The 23,779-nt window shown below is 40.6% G+C and overlaps 1 protein-coding gene and 1 long non-coding RNA gene across 2 annotated transcripts in view; one reads left to right on the forward strand and one right to left on the reverse strand.

Annotated features, from left to right (window-relative positions):
* The window catches only part of LOC143296188 (triokinase/FMN cyclase-like), a 29,571-nt gene extending 16,459 nt beyond the window's left edge, over positions 1 to 13,112 (reverse strand). Inside the window, exons 1-8 of the mRNA XM_076607998.1 lie at positions 12,738 to 13,112; positions 12,098 to 12,208; positions 10,791 to 10,975; positions 9,366 to 9,444; positions 6,408 to 6,497; positions 4,434 to 4,468; positions 3,022 to 3,106; positions 1,110 to 1,199 (exon numbers count right to left, since the gene is read on the reverse strand). Coding sequence (XP_076464113.1) covers positions 1,110 to 1,199; positions 3,022 to 3,106; positions 4,434 to 4,468; positions 6,408 to 6,497; positions 9,366 to 9,444; positions 10,791 to 10,975; positions 12,098 to 12,208; positions 12,738 to 12,936 — 874 coding nt within the window. The 5' untranslated portion in view covers positions 12,937 to 13,112. The remainder of the gene's footprint in view (positions 1 to 1,109; positions 1,200 to 3,021; positions 3,107 to 4,433; positions 4,469 to 6,407; positions 6,498 to 9,365; positions 9,445 to 10,790; positions 10,976 to 12,097; positions 12,209 to 12,737) is intronic.
* Positions 13,113 to 19,531: 6,419 nt separating this feature from the next.
* On the forward strand, positions 19,532 to 22,247 carry LOC143296341 (uncharacterized). The gene is made up of 3 exons (XR_013057129.1): positions 19,532 to 19,644; positions 20,361 to 20,495; positions 22,008 to 22,247. It is a non-coding gene; the product is annotated as an uncharacterized LOC143296341 (long non-coding RNA).
* Positions 22,248 to 23,779: the final 1,532 nt, after the last annotated feature.

The raw sequence follows: 23,779 nt of genomic DNA on the forward strand, positions 1-23,779 counted from the left end.
CAAATATGCATGCACACAGACACAAACATTCACACACACAATGTGCATACACACACGATGTGCATGCACACACACGCGGGCACACACACACGCGCGCGCGCGCGCGCAGAGATACATTCCCACTTACAGAAAATGACTGTATATTATATGTCATAGGACACAAACCTTGCAAACAAATATAGATTTAAGGAAAAAAACATAACAAATATGCATGTATTCAAAAACATTTACACACATATTGAACAAAAATAAATAATGATGCACACTGAACACCCAGAACAGAATATGTCTTTATGACCAAGTTTACAAGGGTCACAAGGAATATTAACAAAATCTTAATTTAATAAAAAAAATAATTATAATGCACCTGTTCAAACAAATGAAAACTTAGACACACGCAGCACCAGTACGTACGTACACAGTAATAAAATTGCACACCTACTCTTCATACTTCCATGTATCGAAAAAAAAAAAAAAAAAAAAGCTTTAATTTTTTTACAAAAAAAGAGACTGCTGAATCCAGACTTTCACCACCTCTCTTCAATCTGATTCTCACCAGTTAGTGGCACTGGCTCTGAATACCATTAAGACATTCTTTGTCCTCTCTACTTTTCAATGCCTGTATTCTCTGCTTTCCTTCTGCCAGGATAGTTTCCTCATTTGTTCCAATTATCTGGTACCTTACAGTTTTTGCACTTTCTCAGAAAAAGCAGTAGATTAAGAAAAAGAACTCAACAAGTTTTTGTAAGTAGTAGTACTAGTACTAGTAGTAGTACTAGTACTAGTAGTAGTACTAGTACTAGTAGTAGTAACAGCAGCAGCAGTAGCAGTAGCAGCAGAAGCAGTAGTAACAGCAGTACTACCTGCACACAACTTCTGAAGTATTTATTAAAATATTAAATTTAAAAAAACACACACAATCATAGAGAGAACATTTATTACTGCAAACAGTGCTACTTTACAACTGGTGCTCAGCTTTTGAGGTGATCGTTAGTTTATTCATTTTGCTCTTTTGTCTCTTCCACACATCAGATCCGCACTGTCAGCAGATCAGGACAGTTCACCGAGTCACCCACTGAGAAAAGCACAAAGTTCAGACTTCATCTCACCCAGATACTTGACAGCTTCAAGAGCCACAATGTTCAGCTCCAAAACAGACGTGCCGCCAAGGTTGTTCACCATCAGTGCCACACTGTCATCTGAAATAAAGAGCATCATTCGAGATTAGCAAGACCGACAAAAAAATATTTTTATAAGAAGAGGACATCTGGTACGCCCAGTCTGATGATACAAAAGCTCTGTGCATTTACAATGAAAAACCACAATGACATAATGCATACTAAAAACACACACAATACACCTGCATGCACAAATCCTCCCACTCCCATTCTCAATCCTCAAACCCATACTCACTCCACAAAAGATGCCAACAGTTGGTCACACACACACACACACACACACACACACACACACACTCGAGCACACCTTGGCCACTCAAGGTATACGAACATGTGCAAAATTTGAAATATAATAACAAAAATAAAAATTCAAAATTAAAATAAAAAAATAAAAGTGAAAACAAGAAATTACTTATCGATTTGAATGGCTGGAAATGAATTAGTCTTCAAACAGGTTTTGAAAGAAGAAGGACAAGAAACAGCATGGCAGACAGGAAACATAAGAGCCTTCCCTTAGGGAAAAGCCTGGAAAGGTAAAGCACTTTTTCCAAATGATCTGGTTCTGTGGGAGGGAATTTTTTTTATGAGACGGTTATCACCTGACAACCAAAGCTGGCAATATGGAGAGAGAAGTTATGCTCAGAAAAGTAAGAAGCCATGTCATTCATGAATTTGTAGCACAGGAGAGAGAGCCTGCAATCCTTTCTCAATAGGTAACCAGTGGAGGTAATGAAGAATAACAGTGACAAGAGCAAGTATGAGAGAATGGAAGTTTCGCCATACAGCATGCTTTTGGACTCTGAAGTCGGAATAGCAAGTAGTTGGGGCATCTTGAGAGCAAAGAATTGCAGCAGTCAAACCTCAAGGTTTGTCCATCTCACAAATGAGAAGAAGAAGTCTCAAGCTTTAATGCACATCTCATATCTCTTTATGCAGTGAAAAATGTGGATGACATAACTCATATACACAGTGTAACGTCTTACTAATCTTTGTAAACAGTATATAAAAACAATTAAATTCAAAATACTTTAATCATCCCACTTGCCACAATCACATCATGCTGTAACCTGCTATTTGGCTAAGCGCTGACAATTTTATGAATGTAAGGTGGAACATTGGCTGAGCTCTGACAATTTTATGAATGTAAGGTGGAACATTGGCTGAGCGCTGACAATTTTATGAATGTAAGGTGGAACATTGGCTGAGCGCTGACAATTTTATGAATGTAAGGTGGACATTGGCTGAGCTCTGACAATTTTATGAATGTAAGGTGGAACACTGGCTGAGCACTGACAATTTTATGAATGTAAGGTGGAACACTGGCTGAGCACTGACAATTTTATGAATGTAAGGTGGAACATTGGCTGAGTGCTGACAATTTTATGAATGTAAGGTGGAACACAGCTAATGAGCTTTGAGCTGTGATAGAAGCAAGCCAGACAGACATTTTGCTATGTACTTCAATCCCATATCAGTAAAGCAAGAATAAAAAAAGTGTTGAGATCTTAGCAGCAATAGATGTGTACTCCAGGCACAACTGACAATTTGCTGTGAAATGCAAACCCTTCCATCTATGCAAGAATAAAGAACTGTAGAACTTCGAGCAATGACAGACGGATGTCTGAAATCTAGCAATGCACTGCAAAGCCAAGAAGAAAATAAAGAAAAGGTTGAACTTTGAGCAATGACAAAGGTGTAGCAGGCAGGACTGAAATCTGGCAGTGCACTGCAAACCCAAGCAGGAAAGCAAGAAGAAAGAGCTGTACTGTCAAACACTGAGCAGTGACAGATGTGTTTCAGTCATGACTGTCATTTTAGCTGTGTGGTGCAAAGTCATGCTGACCTTTGTTCAGCTGAAAATGTGTGGCTGTACTTGGGTTCGTCATGTGGTCCAGCATTGTCTTCACTGCTTCCTTGGCACTCTGAAGCTGCGCACACACACAGCACACTAGTCATGTTACAAGGATGACTGTGGCTGCCTAAATGGCTGAATAAAGACACTTGTGCAAACAAAATCCCACTCCCTTACCAGCTGCCGTTGCACAAAAAAACAATATCTAAAAATACTATTATCTTACATGCCTTGCTTTCATGGTGACCTCAGTTTTGCTTCACCCTTCCCTCCTATGTTTGTGGTGACTTCCTGTCAAGAATTTCAGCACTGGCAGGATCAAGGGGGTCGTTGCTGGAGGAACGCAGTGGTAGTCTCACTTTACAGGAGACATTCAGCAGACATCCCGTGTGTGAGTGCATCTGTGTGTGTTTAGTATACACGTGTCATTGCATTTTTTTTTTCTTAATTTTATTGTAAACGCCCAGGGCTTTATTATTCACTCAGGAAGGAGGAAGGTTGCAAAAGCATCTAGTCATTTGGATGAGACGATAAACCCAGGTCCCACGTGCAGCATGCAGTGCAGAGCCTCCTCTGTTGTGTGGCCCTCTGGTGACCTGACATCAAAAACTCCCTGCAGACTGCACTGGGGCTATAGCAGATGATTCTGAACAAGGATATGTATGGAGGATACAGGATGAGGGACATGAGATTAACTCAACTGAAATGGCATGGATGGTGGAACAACAACAACAACAACAAAAATAATAATAATGATACTATTCATATAGCACTGAATCTTGTGCAGAGACAAATCAAAGTGCTTTTACACCTGTCATTCACATGCATGCATAACCCTAAAACTGAAGAAAACTGAAGACAAGGAAGAGGTACGGGTTTTAAGGCCAGACTTGAAAGAGCTGAGTGCAGAGACCGGACGAAGTGAAAGAGGAAGTTTATTCCAAATACAAGGTCCAGAGAAAGAGAAAGAACGGCGTCCAACAGTGGAGTGTTTGCTGGGTACGCGTAAACAGAGTGGATCCGAAGCAACAACAAAATCCCACTCACAAAAGTTACATGAACATGGGAAATATGAAAGTGGAAGTCCACAAATACACAGAAGAAATATGAAAGACCCAATACAGATGGAAGCAATATTAAACAAGATATGTAAGTTTCTTCAGGCAAAAGAAAATAAATAACACTTGAAACAATAATACATAAATTATCTAAAATAGTATGCATACACACAAATACATAAACACCCACACACCAAAAGTTAGCACTAAAAAGTTTTTTAAGGGGGCACATGTTTGAACTTGTCACATGGACTAGACAGACAGAAACTGGACATACCACTGAAACAAGACAACAGAAACCGGATCTGTCATTATCTTAACTGCTCAGAGTTTGTCCGTACTTACTTCCATCCGCTTCACACCTGCTTCACCATGGATACCTGGGGTAACAAACAAACAAAAACAATAACAGAATGCTAGAGCCACCACTTCCTCACCCACCATCCCCTCCAGCCCCTTCCGCCTCCCTACCTCCCCTCCACAAGGAACAGAATGAGAGAGGAGCACTAACAACACACAGTAATAAGACAGACAGAGAGAGTGAAATAGTAATGAAGAAGGAAAATACCAAGAGAACGATTTTATGCTGCTTTTAAAGGAATAACACAGAAAGAGACGGCCTCTCAAAAGATGAAAAAACAACTCATGCATGCGTGGGTGCCTGCATGTGTGTGAAGAATGAATCAGTGGAATTTCCGAAACTGGTCACTCTCTGCTAATCCAAGCAAAACAGTTCATTTTATGGGTATCATGGCCTCTCTCTAGTGCAGCGTAACCTTCAATGACCTGACACAAGATCACTCACCGTGCTAAACTCAACAGCATGGTTAATGTCTTGTGTCAATCTTGCAGCAAGTCCCCGATTGTACAGGATGCAAGATTCATGAACGCTTTCTTTTCTCTAAAAGATAAATTGTTGACACTTTTACTGTCAAAAAGGTGACAGTAAAACCAACAAATGAACAGAAAATTTGATGAACAAAAACAGTTCAACACAACAACATGAAATCTGATCACATTTCAATACCAACACTGATTCATTAATAAACCTTCATCACGTCTTGACTTACTTGACTTATACTTCTTGACTCCTTGTGGAGCATAGGGCTGCTACAGCACTCCTCCAGCGGACTCGGTTTTGGGCTGTCCTCTTCAGCCGGGTCCATGTCCATCCAGCTGCCTTCATCTCATCCTCCATGCTTCTTCTCCAGATCTGCTTTGGTCTGCCCACTCTCCTCTTTCCTTGGGGGTTCCATTCAAGTGCCTTTCTTGTGGTGTTGTCTGGAGGCTTTTGCAGGGTGTGGCCTATCCAGCCCCATTTCCTCCTCCTGATCTCCTCACTGATGGGCACCTGGTTTGTTCTATTCCAGAGGCAGGCGTTTGATATGGTCTCTGGTCATCTGATGTTTAAAATATGGCGTAGGCATCTATTGACAAAGACCAGTAGTTTGTTGGTGTTTGTCTTGGTTGTTCGCAATGTTACAGAGCCATACAAAAGGACTGCTTTAACATTGGTGTTGAAGATCCTCAGTTTGTTGTGAGCAGAAAGAGATATGGAGTTCCAAATTGGCTGCAAGATGTTGAAGGCATGCCTCGCTTTGTTGATGCGGCTCTTGAAGTCTTCATCTGCCCCTCCATCCTTGCTCACTACGCTGCCCAGGTAGACAAACCTCTCTGCCTCCCTGATGTTTCCACCTCTGAGATGGAGCTGATCCTGCCTCTTGTTGTTTACTCTCATGAGCTTCCTGGTGTTAATCTTGAGACCCGTTTTCTCAGCTTCTTCAGACAGTCTGTTTCGCTTTTCTTGGGCATCTTGGTGTCTATGTGAGAGGAGGCATACACTATCCGCAAAATCCAGGTCTTCTAACTGTTTGGTGAGAGTCCACTGGATCCCTGTCCCTCCATTTTCAGTGGTTATCTTCATGATCCAGTCCACGAGGAAGAAGATCGTGGGTGACAGCAGACAGCCCTGCCTCACTCCTGTCTGCACCGTGAAAGGGTCTGTCAGTTTCCCATTGTGGATGACTTGGCAGGTCAAGTCTTCATATAGCTGCTGGATGATGGAGATGAATTTTGGTTGTACACCATAGTGGTGCATCAACTTCCAGATGAACTTTCTGTCTACACTGTCGATGGTTTTTTCAAAGTCGACAAAGGTTGTGTAGAGAGGGGACTGTCACTGATTGACTTTCAATAATAATTCGCAAAGTAGCAATGTGATCAGTGCATATCACGTCAACCACACAGTTTTTCCCCCCAACAGCCTGCACCCCACATGACTCAATATCATACTGGGTACTGACCACTGCCCAGTCTTACCCAGTCCCAGCTCCATTTCATTGGCAGCCAGCTGAAAGGTCGGTCCTGCGCCAGGCACGCTGCATGGGGAAAGGCAGAGGCCAATGGTGCCTGTAACAGTACAATCACTGACAGTGCACAGTGAAGACAGATGGGGAATAGTTTGAACTGTATTTGTATTGTATATTTTGTCATAACAGATCTCTCTGTGTAAAATTCAGGCTGACCTCCCCAGTGCAGCACCATCCTTTTTTTTGTTTGTTTGTTGTTGTTGTTTTTTTTGAAAGGCAGAAAATACTGGCAAGGATGGGATTCGAACTTGTATGCTCTGATTCTCTCCCTTCCTTGGAAGACACACAACCACCAGGCCACCACTCCACTAAAGTGCCTCCAACAGCATGATCTGTGAAGTGCAGACAGAAGACCTTCAACATCAAGATCTCACATTAAATCTTAACATTGTTGCTTATCGTCCAGCCAACCACACAGGGCCATACTGGGACTGTCCAACAATATATAAAACAAAAACAAACAAACAAAATGCATGAGAACACAGTTCATGTCTTATTAACTTAACCATTAACCAGCGTTAGGAATTATTTTCGCTTGTGCTTCCTATTTTCCTGGGGGAGGGTGGTTGTGGAGGGTAATAACAACAAATTCTAGCATGCAAACTATTCCAAGAAAGTTATACATAACCCATACTTTTCTGAAAGGAAAATGAATAGACTATCAAATCCTGATAAAAGTTGATTCAACACACTGGTTAGCAATGACTGAAAAATAAATGTGAGATAAATAAATTTCACACACTCTCTGAATATATGTTATATAGTAAAAGCATCTGAAATGAATCTAGAAAATATATGAAAACTAAAAACTAAATGTACCTCAAGTGTACATAGAGTCATGAAACAGAATCTGGACTTCTGGTATTCTATTCCTATTTAGCCCAGTATTCACTCGGTTTCTTGTGTTTCTTTTAATCATTTTTTTTTCAAGAGAAATAGAAATCATAAGCACACACACTCGCACGCACACACACAGTCACATCCTTCAACTGTCAGGCCTGTCTGTGCCTGTGCCACACCATCTCACTTCATGCTCATTTTCAGACAATATCAAAGAGGTCAACAGTGACCCTGCTGGCCCACAGTGCAGGGGGAGGAGGGGTGGGCACTGTTCATAATTTCCTCTGATAGCTGCTTGATCAATACGAGCATGCTTTTCTAAAACTGTGCTGGACACATAATTCACAACTCGCATGAAACTCATCATTCTCTCCCTCCCTCCTTGCCCTGAATAAGTGGATGGTTTGTCTTTGCGTTCAACTCTTGGTCAGCCACAGAGCTATACTCGACCTCCTGCTCTACTTTCTCTCACTTTGCTGGTTACATCTAGCTCGTCAACTACCCCCATGCCCCTCCTCTCTGCAAATCAACATTCTAACTTTCAGTCTCGTCAAGCAAACCATCCAGCAAGATTCTGCCACATCCAGCACTAAATTCATCATAATCGATGACTTGTAAAGCTTCTGCAACATCTTGGGTCGCAAAATCTCAAATGTTTTTGTTTTTTTAACACACTGCTGTTTAAAGCCACAAGGGCCAGGTTGTGGTTCGTGGTCTGCCAATTTGAAATCATTGCCAATATCTGAGGGGGGTACTGACAATAACATCCAGTAAATACCATACAGAGCGGGACTGGCTGTTAATCGTATAATAAAAGAATATATGTCAAACTTTCTGACCGGTGGCTATCGAGACACATCAACTTCAAAATAGAACAAAGGTGTTTTAAGTTTTAAGTATTTGGCATTGTCAAAATATAACACTACTCAAAAGCAACCTCTGAAACAGAAAACTATGGCTAAACAGAAAACAATGACAAGTCCAAAATGCTGGGAGTCCCAGCGACTTTTTTTCATAATTCTAGAGGTTCTCAGACTGCCTTCAGTGGGTCATTGTAATACTGCACATTCCAATCAATTCTGTATAGCTACAAACATACAAAGGTAGGTATACCTTTCAGTCACAATCACCTAGGTTTCTTGACCAAGAAGTGGTGAAGGGAAAGAACTCTTTCAGGCAGCAGATGATCCCCAGCATCAGTCTTAAGTTCTCATGCAGCATTTCCACTCTTTAGATATATATATATGTGTGTGTGTGTGTGTGTGTGTGTGTGTGTGTGTGTGTGTGTGTGTGTGTGTGTGTGTGTTCCTTCTAGAATTTTTCAAAATGTCCCAGGGAAACAATTGTTGATCATGCTGTATGTCCTTTCTATTTTCAAAGTGTCAGGGATGTAAAACTATGCATCATCAGAAACCTTTTAACAGTATTGACTCATAATCTAATTCATTGTAATCATACAGTGAGAAGTCCAAGAAATCTGAACTCTCAGTGTGCATCAAGAACAGTTAAAAATAATGAATCTTTTCACATGTTAACATTCAAGGTGAACTTCCTCGTTCTGTTGAAGGTCAAGTCATGTCATCTGTTTTGTCATTGTTTGCATCAGTCTCTATGATGCCTGGTTGGTTTTCTTACTGTTGAGAGAAGTGCTTGACTGAACTGCAAGATCAATCAACTGCAAGCGTTTGAATGAAGCCGCGGATGATACACACTTTGTTCTTAGCTGTAAGCTGACTTGTCACAAGTGTCTCTGTTCACTAAGTCACAGAAGAATCAGCTGTAGGCGCTGGTCTGCAGAGAACTGACAGTGCTCGAGTGTGGAATTTTCATTTCCATGTAGTGAACACTCATCACTTTTCAACTTATTTTCCTCCAACACTTATTTATGACTGATTCGGCTTTTTTGCTGTTGTTGTTGTAACAATTGTATTTGGGGCTTGTGCTATTCCTTGGTATGTGCTTTGAAATCCCAACCAGTTCTGATGCCAAGTTGTTCATGTGCTTAAAGCAACGTGGTCAAATTTCAGGGGGAAGAAAGACCAAGACATAAGAAAATGATCGTACTAACCCATCTTGGTGGTGGCATTCTTCACAACTTTGACAATCTCCTCCAAGGAGCAGCCCCTTTGTGCCAGTGCTCCAGCTATCTGCACACAGATGATCCTGTCAATGGTAACATTATCAAAGGTCAGTCAGTTCAGTTTCTCAAGGAGGTGTCACCACATTTAGACTAATCCATATATAAACTACACCACTTCTGCTAAGCAGATGCCTGACCAGCAGCATAACCCAGTGTGCTTTGTCAGGCCTTAAGAAAAATGAAATATAGTAAAAATCTAAAAAAATAAAAATAAAAGTAACAATTTTTTTGAAAATTTCTTAATAAATCAAAATCGAACTGAATTAAAATATAAATTTATGAATCATTTGTTTTTGTTTTCTTTTAATTCATGGAACACACACACATGCCTAAACACACACACACACACACACACACAGAGTAACACTAACACTAACACTAATACACTACCACACACAAATTAACACACACATGCTTCAGCCAGCATACAACTGAGCTGACCACATATGCTGTATACACATTTTTATCTCCCTTGAAGTTTGCAAAATTCCTTTGGATCCCTAAACATAAAGTGGACAGGTAAATTATCTATTAGCAACAATTATTTTTTCTTCTTTTTTTTCTTACATTTTTAAAATAATTCTCTATTTGGATTCCTTTCTATTTTCTAATGCACTCTTCAAAGGTAGCTTTGGGGAGTTACTGGACAGTGATTTTTCTCTTTAAGAATTTGAAAAAAATACTTAACTGTTAGCGGTGTCACAGCTCACATAATATAAGTGACGAGTCACTATGAATGATATCATACAAGTGTATATTGGATGAAATTAAAGTCATGTCAGGCTAACAACTGGCTCTCTCCCTTTAAAGACAATCAAAATGGTCTCCATATGATGTATTAAAAGGATTCAAATCCCTCCCCCAGTATCTTTTTCTCAATTAGCATCTTTGTATAGTCATGTTTCCCACATCTCTACCCTCCACTGCTTGTAAGATCACCTCAAATTAAAATTTTACACAAAAGTGTTTCACTTAAATATACCTAAATTTTGTCCAAGTAATTAAAAACAATGACTCATATTTTTTTTTAATCGGGCACATTATATCTCTCATATTCTTTATATGAATTCCAAAATATACACATACCCATACTCACCCACATTCACCTTCACTCACAAACACACATACTCACCTACATTCACACACTCGCTCTCTCTCTCCCCCTATCTGTCTCTTACACACACACACACACACACACACACACACACACACTAAGCACACTTAGAGTCCTGCTCTTTTCTCTTTTCACACACACACACTCAAAATACACACAGTTAGGCATACCACAAAATAAAATAAAAATCCCAATTGGCCCCCCATACCCCCACCCCCAACACACGCAAGTGCCCTCACTTTGTGGACGAGCACAGTGCCACACAGTCCACGCCTTCCTGCTGTCTTGTCTGCTGAGCTCAGAGCGCAGTCCTCCCCCACCACCACCATATCTGTTTTGATGCCCTCCGCTTTCGCTCTCTCCACAGCAATACCAAAGTTGAGACGATCTCCTGTGTAGTTCTTTACCACCACCAGTACTCCTCCTGAAACCAAACAAGCAATGATCTAACTCTCTCTGTGAGTGAGTGTGTGTATGTGTGTGTGTGTGTGTGTGGGTGTGCCATTCACACAAAATGATTAAAATCAAATCAAGCAAATACCGCCCCTGTGTACTATCAGTGTAGAATCCTTAACAAATTCCCTTGATCAAGACACGACTGTAATCTAATGATAAGTGCAGTCCTTGACCCATTGCCAATATTTAGACAACATTTCAGGAAAATCTGTCCACAATTCTTTTCTTCCATCATCCTACTTACACTGTTACTTTCCATACTGTATATACAGATCAACTCTCTAAGGTGAAGAATTTTTTTTAAACTCCCGGCTTCCAGATATTCATCCTCACCACTACCAAAATCTTATTTTGTCCTAGTCCACTTCACACAAAACTTTTTGCATAATTTTGCTGACAAATACATGAACTACAATGCAAGGTCAATAAGAACAAGAGAGGCAAGGCCTTCAAGACTCACTTGTGATAAATTAAGTCCCCTAGCATTAATTACAGAGTAATTTCCCTTTTTTTTACTATTGCACCAAAACATTTGCAAAATAAATAAAAATTCCATGCTTAGCAAAAGAAGTTCCTGTTTGAACAAAAAATGATAATAATGACTCCTCTTGTTGTTGTGTCAGAATAAGAGGTCAAAGTGCCAAGTTTAGAGAATACAAAAAATATAAATATAACAGTAAATGCAGTTTGCATATAATTAGGCTTCTTTTTTATTTTTTTGTGCCTATCCCAGAGGTGCAATATTGTTTTAAACAAGATGACTGGAAAGAACTGAATTTTTCCTATTTTTATGCCAAATTTGGTGTCAACTGACAAAGTATTTGCAGAGAAAATGTCAATGTTAAAGTTTACCATGGACACACAGACACACACACAGACAACCGAACACCGGGTTAAAACATAGACTCACTTTGTTTACACAAGTGAGTCAAAAATTGCTGTTGTTTATTAGTCTGACTGGTCAATATAACACCATTCGTACTGGTAAACACCATTTATTTCTAAACTGGTAAATGTTGTTCATTTCCAAACTGGTAAACACAATTTATTTCTAAATTATCTGTCTCTCTTTACTTCACCAACTGCTGACCTGTGTTCTGCAGACCAACAGCCCTGATGGCAGCCAGAATACTGGCTGGAGGGGGAGATGTGAACACAGCTCCTGCCACTGCCGCACTCAACATCCCTTCACCAATGTAACCTGTCACACAACAAAGAAACATTTATCCACATGCAGAATGTAGGCATTGGATTCATGAAAGTGTTATCAACATGCAAAATGCTAATCCTAATGCTATATACCTGCATATGGAATGCAATTGTTATCCACATGCAGAATGCAAATGTGACACATCCACATGTGGAATGTAATTTTTTTTGGTGATATATCTTCATGTGGGATGCAACTGTTATCCACATGTTGAACGCAAATATCCATATGAGGAATGTAAATGTCATAGATCTGCATGTGGGATGCACCTGTTTAATCACATGTGGAATGAAACTGTTATCCACATGCAGAATGAATGCAGCTGTTTTCTGCATGTGGGTTGCTACTGTTATCCACATGTAGCGTGCAACTGTTGTGTACATGGTATCCTTATGCGGAATGCAATATCTATGGGGAACTGCATGCGCTTGTACGGGCCTGTGTGTTATCAAAACTCCTAGGCCTGAAATTATTAAAGTTGCGTGTGTACATGGGCGTGCATGTTTCTTGGGGCCTGTACCTGCGTGCGCTGGTTCGTGACCTGATCCTCCGCCACACAAAATAGCCACCTGGCCAGCTTGGATGACCTCCTGGACATCTGCACGAACAACCACGCGATGACCATCCAACTGCCGGAGGCCCGGGTTTATGCTGACAAATCCCGAAATGGTTTCATCCACGCACTCGTCGGTCGAATTAATCAGTTTTTTACCACTCATTTTCGTAGTCGGTATCGTATTTTCCTAATGAAAAGTTGTTTACTGTGCTGAAACGTGACTCTTCTCTACGGTAAGTTCGTGGCCAACCTTCTTGCGGAATCAAAACTAAACGCTCTCCAGAATTGAAGGACAAATGCGGAAGCCGTAACAATATTCATTGGACGATGCAAGAGGTCACAAACCGTGCGGACTTATAAATAGAATTCCATTCTGCCAACCTTGTCTGTCACGTGATTATGCACTCTGGGGCAACACAAACCATAAAATGCCGGTGTGGTGCCCAAGAATAACCCCACCCCCAAGTAAACTCCATGGGGGTCTTGTGAAATGACTCCATGCCTTTAAAAATATTATTCTGTCAGTTTATTAGAAAGCATAAAGTATATATGGGGGAGGAAAACAGCATGGAGTTAGTTTTGGGCAGTCCCTGGTCCTGAAAGCACTCCATGAGTCAGTTTGGGCTGATTACTTTTCGACTCTAATATTCTTTCAGGAGCTCTACAAAGTTAATTCGAATGCACACTTACACGAGTGGAGTGTACTTAGGGTCAGCCCAAAATTATTCCTAGTCCATGCGGAGTAATTTTGGAGCAATACTACTGGTCTAATTGGAGTCATTTTGGAGCAGTACTACTGGTTTAATTGGAGTCATTTTGAGACAAGGGATGAAATCATTCTAGTTCTTATATACCGACCTGGCCGATGCCTCAATATCTGTCTTGATTTTGAATGCATATCAAAACGTGCTTGTCTTAATTAATAAAGATGTCCCACTGGAAAATAAAAACAACAACTGAGACATGGCTTCCTCTGAAATAACTCCAGGAGGATTGAGTGTTTTGGGGCCGACACCTGTGGAGTCAAAACGGTGCTCAGAGTCAATTAAGATTTGAATCAGTGACCTGCTGGTGGGGTCATGATCATGAACATCAATTTGGCACAAGGATGCTGTAAAATATGATATAATGTTTACAGAAGTTGTATCTACTTTGCAATTCCTCCTCCTCCTCCTCCTCCTCCTCCTCCTTCTTCTTCTTCTTCTTCTTCTTCTTTCTTCTTCTTCTTCTTTCGCTACTTCATCAGTTTTAGGACATGGAGAATTACAAACAAATGAACGCGATTAAAAGAAAATAATCCAAAAATAAGTAACAATAAACTAGTGAACTGTGTCAGTTTAACGTCTTTCCACTTGAAGTGATATTAGACGGGGGGGAAGAACCCGTGGGGTAGGGGTTGTGAGAGGGGGAGGAGTAAAAGTGTGTGTATGTGTGGAGGGTGAATAGGGAGAGACAACGCTAGGGAAAATGGAAACGTTATAAACGCCAACATCAAACAACTATAGCATCTATAACAAATGTCCTATAGGACTATGCAGCAAACCTTCTGCAAAACAAATAACATATTGGAATTGTTAATAACACATTCAAAAGAACTTTTGGTGAAGTCTGGCAAAAAAACATTTTAGATTCTGACATTCGAATATTACATGGTTGCTAGAAATATGTTCTCCACATATGCATCTGACATCTTAGCTGAACTTTGTTATAAAAGCGTTCAGTTTTATCCTGTTTGATAATGTATGAATCTGCCTTAATCTTACTGAATTACTGTATGTATTTGACTGATTGATAGTTCCCGGTTGTGGAATATTAATTACACTATGGTTTAAAGCTTTGCCGTTTTCCTGAAATAATTCTCTGACTTTGTTCCACGATGTTTTTTCTAGTATTCGATAACCCTCTTGTACAGACAGAGGCACATAAAGTTCAATGGTTCCCTGTTCGTTTTTTGCACCTTTTCTTGCAGCCCTGTCAGCCCATTCATTGTAGAGAATACCAAGATGTGAAGGAACCCAGAAAAACGTAATAATTATGTGTTCCTTTCAAGCTTAAAAGATGTAAAATGTGGCTGATTTCTATTAAGCTTATGATTTTAGATTTGTTCTTACAATTCGATGAGTTTAAAGCACATAATACAGACTTGGAATCAACGCAAAACAAGACTTGTAGAAGGCAAATTGGAAGATTAAGATTATGATTTAGAGCCATAAGAACAGCAATAAGTTCAGCAGTGAATATTGAACGATTTTTACCAATATAGTATGCTCTTTCCGTTTTCAGTTCTGGTATAACGAAACGGCTGAGCCTGCTTGGCCATTGTCTAATAGTGAACCATCTGTGTAGATCTGTAAATGATCACAGTATCTATTTTGAAGGTGTACTCGGACTTCCGTTGCCATGATATTCGGATTTTCATTCTTTATAATGTCAGTATGATTAACTTCAAAATGTGCTTTACTCATCTCCCAGATGGGGTATGGACTTATGGTCTTCTGTGTGTCTATGTCATCTGAATTAATTTCAGATTTTTCGAACAGGTTTGACACAAACGTGCCAATGGGTGTTAAATAGATATGTTTTTAGCTCTTTTGGGGAAGTTGTTTTCGGATGTAATTTTTACTTCCTCTGATGTATAATTTTCAGTTGTTGAGATTCTCAGTACGTATTTAGCACATGCGAGGTTTCGGTATTCATCTAAAGGTAGTACTCCTATTTCTTTGTATGTTCCGAGGATCGATGCATGGAAAGGTACACCAAGGGCAAGTCTATATGCTTTACAGTCTATGCTTTGAAGTTTCTTTAGCAAATATTTTGGAGCATTGAAAAAGACTTCTTGTCCATAGGATAGTTTGGATCGAATAAATGATGATGATAAATGTTTCAAAATCGTTGTATCTTGTCCCCAGTATTGTTTACTCACAATTTTGAGTAAGTTTAAAGATTTTCTTGCTTTTGTTAATATATATTCGTGTGTGTGTGTGTGTGTGTGTGTGTGTGTGTGTGTGTGTGTGTGTTCATTCCCCCAATTGATAACAAAATAATTTTCTGGAGAATAAGTGTTACATCAATATTCGGGTTCGAACAAAGTTTCCTCTCCCACACACAGTCAAATTAACTTCGAGCCAGAATTTCTTTAATCTTTCTTAAGCATACAGATCGGTTCAGATCTTTGTCATGTTAATTTCTCCAGGTTCGATGAAACCTGAATCATACTGTTGCAATTGGTGACTGTACAATTCAAGTTTCATTCAAAAACGTATCATGTAAACTAAAACTAAAATAGTTTGTGGATATCTTTCTGTTTCACCAAAAGACAAGCAATTCAAAGTGCTGCGCTAAAAAAAAAAATAATAATAATAATAAATAAATAAAATAATAATAATTAAAAAAAACTATAAAATTTTCATGTTTCATACTAAATTTTATCAATAAGAGTCAGGTTTCGTATCTCCGAATTTCACACACATACTTTTTTTTTTTTTTTTTTTTTTTTTACATCGTGTTTCCTCTTTTTCCAAAACTGCAGTCACTGACACTGCTCGGCTTACTCTTTTACCAGCAATGGCCAGCATCCTTTCAATTTAGACGATGCTAAGATCAGGTTTAGGTTTTTGTGTAGAATATGATTATCGAGATTCAGTGCGACACAATTGGCAACCAGCCTCCTCCATCCCTCGCGGTTGTTTTTCCTTGTGACTGTCCACTCTGAGATTTTATCCTTCCATCTCTTCTCCTGCCTGCCTCTTCTCCTTGATCAAGTCCTTCACTGTCCCCTCAGAAAGGTCTTGACCAGTCCTGATGAACGCGAGACGTGACCATACCATTTCAATTTCCTTTTCTTTACAGTGGTCAGCAGGGATCGTCATGTGGCCCAGTAGCTTGCTTGACTCCTGATTCAAATAAGTAGCTTGATTGTCCTGCCACCGATGCTAACCAGACTGTTCCTACATGGTGTTCAAGTGCGTCAATCGTAATCTCTCCAGGAAGATGTTGAAGAGAGCGGGAGATAGTAAACAGCCTTGTCTAACTAACAAAGAGTCTAACCCCAACAGTTATTCTGAACTAGTCTCCAGTGCTGCCATTGAAGCAGCCTGCGATGTTGCACAGCTTGATAGCTGCCCGCGAGGTTTCGTGCCATACCCTGTCGATTGCCTTCTTGAAATCCACGAAAACATGGTAGAGACCTCTAACACTGTGTCCTGAGGTTGAAGATTCGTTCTGTTGTGTAACGCCCGTGTTGATGCTTGTCAGATATTTCACAAGCTTGTACGCCTTTCAGTTGCTGTTGTTGGCTTTCAGGCTGTCTTCAGTGTCTCGGCACTGCTCTTCAGTTCATTTCTCTCCTGCTCTTTTCATGCTTTTCTTGATTTGATTGACAGCTACGTATTGTTTCGACCTTTCGATCCATCTACCTAATTATCATTATCATTCAGCTCCCTTCTTTTGTCACACAGGTCCATGACATCTGCCGTGACACAAGGTTTCCTTGCTGGTCGATGTTTGCAAAGAATCTCAGTGGCTGTTTCGGTCACTGCAGTGTCGAAGGTGTTGATCAACATATCCATATCTGTGTCGGTATCAGCGTCGAAGATGATGAGGGGAGCAAATCTACCCCCTATCATAGCTTGGAAGGCCTCTGGTACTTGAGGATCCTTCTGTTTGTCAAGGTCGAACTTGGTTCTTGCGTGGCTCTGTTTGTTTTTGTTGTTGTTTTGTTGTTGTTGTTTTTTCAAATGAAACAAACAAATATCACCATTATGTCTACCAAATCTCGTAACAGCTGTGACCCTTTATTTGCATATCACATCGGAATGCTCAACAGCGTTAGTGGTATTCTACAAAAGCAGGCCAATGTAGATCTCCATTGTTACAAGCTGTTTTGTGTTAACCTGTGTTATGTGTCCAACGTGCTTTCTAAGTATTCCGCATTGTGCCTTTCCCAGATAAGACTGCACCAAGTGCCAACATTTCAACCATTGTAAACGGATGTAGGCTATTATGCTAACTGATTCAATGCACGCACTTTCTCTGTCGGCGAATTTATATCCGCTTTATCTATTCTTTGATGATCGCTTTGAGTTTCTATCCTCGCATCTGAAATGTCCTCATTATCATGATTCATCATGATCATGATTCGCTTGTGGTTCCTGGAAAGCCATCTTGTCGCCATATGTGCAACACTATGTATAAATTAAGCATGAAAAACACGTATGTTCTCTACGTAGCCTTGCAGTTTAGTTTCTGTGATGTTTGGTTCTTAATCACAGAAACGACAAGAAATCATGGACCCAGTTGCGCAATCGATTTTAGCAGCGTACGTTTGCTTTTCGCACAAAGATTTTTTTCTTAGTCTAGGCATTTTGTCGGTGGTGTTCATTTTGGCTCTGAAGCCATGATTACACTCTGAGAGGCGTTCGTTTGTCATAATGGTCATCAGTCTGTTCAAGATTACTCTTGTCGGATTTTTTCCTGCGATCGAGAGCAGGGGTATCCCCAGGTAACTAGTTTTAGTAGTCGAACTTTATCCCCTTCTTCTTGTTCAGATTGTAGGTCCCCACATGAACCTCTTTTCAAATAATAATGTACAGAAGTAGTGCATACAATATTATTTGATTATTGATGTGTGTGTGTGTGTGTGTGTGTGTGTGTGTGTGTGTGTGTGTGTGTGTGTGTGTCCCAATCCCGCTTCCCCGTCCCGCCTCTCACCTTCCTTCAGTCTTAGTCCCCTCCCCTTCCCCCCGCCCCCTCCCCTCCAACCTCAACCTCCCCCCTTTTCATTCGAATATACAGAAAATGTCGATTTCTAATTAATAATGACAATCATCATTATAATAGAAATGATAATAATCAAAGTAATAATAATAATATCATTTATTTTCAATCTAATATCATCATGAACAGACTATAAATAAATAAACGATTAACGATTCTTGTTCAGGGTAGTAATGACAGCATCACATAGGTTCCGCGGCAGTTTGCCTTGTACAAAAAACTGGTGTGTAACGCTGGGCCCCCAATCTTCCAAGAATTTTTCCACGGGAAGGCGTCTCGAAGGTCTCTCTGGCGAACCAAGATGTAGTCTATGAGGTACCAATGCTTTGACCGAGGATGCATCTGGATTGGTTTCGGACTGTCTTTCTGTTGGAAAATGGTGTTGGTAATGGTGAGTTGTCGCACCGAATAAAAGAGAAGGCGCCTGCAGTGAACATCAACAGGCATAAATCCATAGTCATAGAGTCTCTCGTCGGCACGACAAAGCCGACTTCATCTTTTGCTGGAGTGGGTCTTCGGGTGGGCACTGAATAATATGTGTGTGTGTGTGTGTGTGTGTGTGTGTGTGTGTGTGTGTGTGTGTGTGTGTGTGTGTGTGTGTGTGTGTGTGTGTGTGCGCGCGCGCGCGCGCGCGCGCGCGCGTCTTTCTCTAAGTATATATATGTATATATATATGTGTGTGTGTGTGTGTAAGTGTTTGTCTCTCTCTCTCTCTCTCTAGATATATATATATATATATATATAGAGAGAGAGAGAGAGAGAGAGAAGCACACACATGTGTACACACACACACACACACATATATATATATATATATATATATATATATATATATATATATATATATATATATATATATATATATATATATATATATATAATCATTCTGTTCGCATACACTGACGGAGAGGGAGAATTGTGATTAGGTACAACTCATTCCCACCCACGGTAAATCAGCTCATTATCAGGACAGAGATGGGTGGCAGCTGGCGAAGCTCACTGTTTCATACTGCAGCAGGCCTAAGGTTTGCATTAACCTGCTAACAGAGCCATATACAGGACATATTTTCTTCCCAAGCTACAATTCTCTTTGCAAGTGAGTTCAATGTTTTGGAATCAATTTGTTTTCGTCTCTAATTTTTTTTTAAGGGGATTCCCCTCCCTACTGCTTCCCAGATTCCTCAATTTTCATAGCTGGTGAGATGCATATCTGGAGAAGAAGTTAAATTAAATATCTTGGGATTTTTTTTCCCTCTTAGATCTTCAATATTTTCAGTAGTCGAAGCATTTTTCTTCAAGAAAAGCCGGTTTCATTAGAGGTGAGTTAAATACTGTTCAGGTATGTCCACTTGAATCTTCAGTTTTCTTAACAGGTGGGTTGAATATTAATAGATTTTTTCCCCACAGAATCTCAAGTTTTCTTAGCGGTTGACATAAGTACATCTCTGTAGAAATTTGTTTTAGTTTTCTTAGCGGGTCATGTCAGTACATATCTGTAGATATTCTTCAAACTTTCAATCATCTAACTATGTGAGTAAAATATCTGATATATTGTACAGACACACACACACACACACACACACACAGAGAGAGAGAGAGAGAGAGAGAGAGAGAGAGAACAAGTGGTAGTGGCAACAGCAGCTGCAATGGACGACTGACAGAAACATGTCAGTTTCTCTTGAGAGGTTATGCCTCATAGAGCTGACTTGACAACAAGACAGACAGTTAATCAATCATGGATTACTTGCACGAGCAACTTTTGAAGCCCTCTGTAAGCCACCGACGTTTTTCAATAAGATAATGCTCTTACAGTCGTTACCAAGAGTAACTGGGTGGAGCCAGGCTGGGTGTTTGCCTGCAGGATGCGGCGGGTACTGCATGGTATGGTCATCGTCCTCATCACAATCTTCACTGGCCTTCTGGAGATAATGGAAGAGGAAGAGCAAGGTCAGACTGTGCCTGTCCTTACAACCTTTAGTTCGTTGTGGAGATCATCACAAGTATTTCTTTTTGTGTTTTATAGGGTTCACAAAAAGTTGAGAATCACTTCATAAAAGCAGTCATATTTTCATAAAATGGGTACTTAAAAAAATCGATAAATCATTCAGTTTGTTTAAGGCGCATATAGTCTACTACTGGTCTCTCAATGGATACGCAAATGGTTCTTTCAGGCACACGCGCAATATTGTTGTTGTTGTTATTGGGTTTTTTCTTCGTTGTCTGTTTAGTAGTAGTAGCAGCAGCAACAGTAGTGTGTGTGTGTGTGTGTGTTTATTTTGTATACGATTTATTTGTTCAGTGGATGGTGGGGTTTTTTTGTGGTTTTTTGGGGGGTTTTTTTAAATGTTTTTTTTAACGCATTGTTGTGCACGCCTTAGTCTTAACGCATGCGCGCATGTGTATGTGTATGTGCAGTAGTTTGTTTCAGTCTGTTGTCAGCTACTATCATTTGACTATCTTAATGTCTTTTATGGAGCGCATTATCATTTTATGTTGGTGTTTACAACGAGTCTGTGATTGTGCAAGTTAATTTCCATGTAGATTATTAAGAGTTTTTGATTGATTGATTGAATGACCAACATCAGCATTCTGATGAAACTGTCGTTTTGTGAGAGATCACTGTACAGAGTGATTTGACTGGACCGCTGAGGGAATGCTTTTAGTTGAGAGGGGGGTGAGGGGGTGGGGGGGGTAGTCCACTGGTGTGTTCGCCTGCTGTCAGATGGTGTTGGTAGGCAGACTGAGTTTATGGAGACGAGTCAATGGTGGAACTTATAAAGCATCTCTGGGCGATATTTTATTTCGTCTGACATGCACGTTGAGAGAGCCGAGTACGGAGCTGACGCAGAACGACTGACAATGTCGGTTGGTGACCCATTGATGCTCGGCGCTGGATCTTTTCAATGGCCTGGATCTTACTGGCTCTGTTAGGTCCCACACAGAGGCAGAATATTCAAGGATAGGTCGAACACGGCAGGGGTTTTGTACGCAGTTTCCTTTGTTTTCTTGTTTCCTGTCGAAGTTGCGGCGGTGCTGGGGTCTTGTTGGTTTTGTTGGTTATAGAGTTGATGTGGGATCTCCCCAGTGTAGGTCGTCTTAAATGTTTATACGAAGGTGTTCACGGTGTTGACGTTTTCCAATAGGTGGCCATGAAGTTGGTAATCTGGTACAATCTTTTATCTCCCTCTTTTTCGGTTGACACTCAAGATGGAGCACTATTGAGACTGGATTTACATGGCTCACTGTTTCTCTCATATGGCAAAGGAGACGTGGTCTTCTTGAAGTATGTGCTCCAACAATAAATAAAACCATGCATTCTACAACGCAGAAAAACACAACATAATAGTACATACCACTACAACACTAGCCGTGATCATGTTGATAACTAGGCCTGCTTTATGTTGTTGGTGATGTTCATGTGACGACAAGACTGGAAGTGAATGATAATATGTGTTCCAGACGATGCAGTTACCATGTTCTCATCACTGGGTTTGCCGTCACGACCAATGGTTGGCTTCCCGCAGTCGGTGAATGACCTAAAACCACAACTCCGCAGACGAAAATCCAAGAAGAGTTCGAACAGTCCGCCAATAAACTGGCCTCGTGCTCTCAAGAAGTTTGTTTCCAAACCAACACTGCTGAAAAGCTTCAAAGCAAACAACTGATTTTTCTGAATATTGTTTTTGAAAAATCAGAAATATGAATCACCTGAACACAGAATACCAACATGTCATTGCACTGATCGTCTGTGTGCGCATGCGTACTGGAAGAGTCAGTGAAGACTGAGGGAAAAGATTTTAGGCAGTCCTTATCTCCCACGCAATCGATCTGTAGTTTACTATTGTACTCTAACAACTGCAACAATATATGTAACAACAAGCCACAACAATTTACTGGGGAAATTTAACACAACACAAAAAGTACAACCTAAACCGACAGACACAAAATAGGTTACAAAGCAAGTAGAAAGGATGCATTTGCATCAATACAATAAAAATAAATAACTAACTAAATAAAACGATTAATCATCTGCAATGAAGGAAATATTTAATGAAGGCAAGCCCTCCAATTCTAACTTGTGATACCCAATCAATCCAACACAGCAATCATGAAATAGAAAACTGATAAGCTTGCTACTGGGCAATTTCAGTTAGCCTGCACGCAGTTGTGAGTTTCACCATTGACCCCCTATATATTCGAAAGCGGTTATGTTCAGGCAATAACCAGTCCTTGTACCAAATTTGGAAGAAAAAAAAAAGTTTACTCAAGTTCTTATATCGAACTTCTTCCTTTATCCCATCATGTCATGTTGTGACCTTGAACTTTGACTTTTGACCTGTACTTATTGTTCTCATCATGACCAGTCTGCGTACAAAGTCTGATGAAGGTTGTACGCAAGATCTTACCTCTCTTGTTCTTGTCGGTTTCCAAGCTAATCTTTTTCTTCCACTTGACGACCAACATTAGTATGTTGAGGAAAACTGTCGTATTGTGGGAGGTTGCTGTTGGGCGTAATTCAACTGTTCAACTGATAGATGGGGCGCAGTCCACTGGTGTGTTCGCATCTCCAGCTAGGCCAGTCCGGCTACTGCAGCAGTCCCTGGGAATGCATCCGACCGGCACAGCCTTAGCCTTCTACGACACTACTTACCAGTGAAAAACAACAACAAAAACGGTGGGGGTTGGGGTTGGTGGGCTTGCTGGCTGGTTGGGTGGGGTGAGGGACTAAACAGAAGTGTTTGGGTGCTAGTAGGGTGTGGGGGGTGGGTCTTGGGTCTTGGCGCAGTGTTCTATTCCGGGATGGTGCGGGGGAAGAAAGACATCTGTCTGTACTTTGTCCTGCAGGCAGGGATGTCATAGTTGCAGGTGTGGGTTTTTTTTGGGTTTTTTTCTAGAGCTCAGCATGCTGTCTGATGGTCTTGGTTGGCAGACTGAGTTGATGGACATGAGACCATGGTGGAACTTGTAAAACATCTCCAGGCGAGCTTATAGTGGGTACCAGTTGAGGAAGCCAAGGATGGAGCTGACACAAGACGTCTGTCGATGTCGGTTAGTGACCCATCATGGTGTTCGGCGCTGGACCTTTTCGATAGCACTGGCTATATAGGGATCCCACACAGACGCTGCGTATTCAAGGATAGGTCGAACAAGGGCTTTGTACGCAGTTTCCTTTGTCTTCTCGTTTCCTTTCTTGAAGTTGCGCCGAAGAAAGCCTGGGGTCTTGTTGGCTT

Source organism: Babylonia areolata, chromosome 21 (genome assembly GCF_041734735.1).
Source record: "Babylonia areolata isolate BAREFJ2019XMU chromosome 21, ASM4173473v1, whole genome shotgun sequence".
Classification (NCBI taxonomy): domain Eukaryota; kingdom Metazoa; phylum Mollusca; class Gastropoda; order Neogastropoda; family Buccinidae; genus Babylonia; species Babylonia areolata.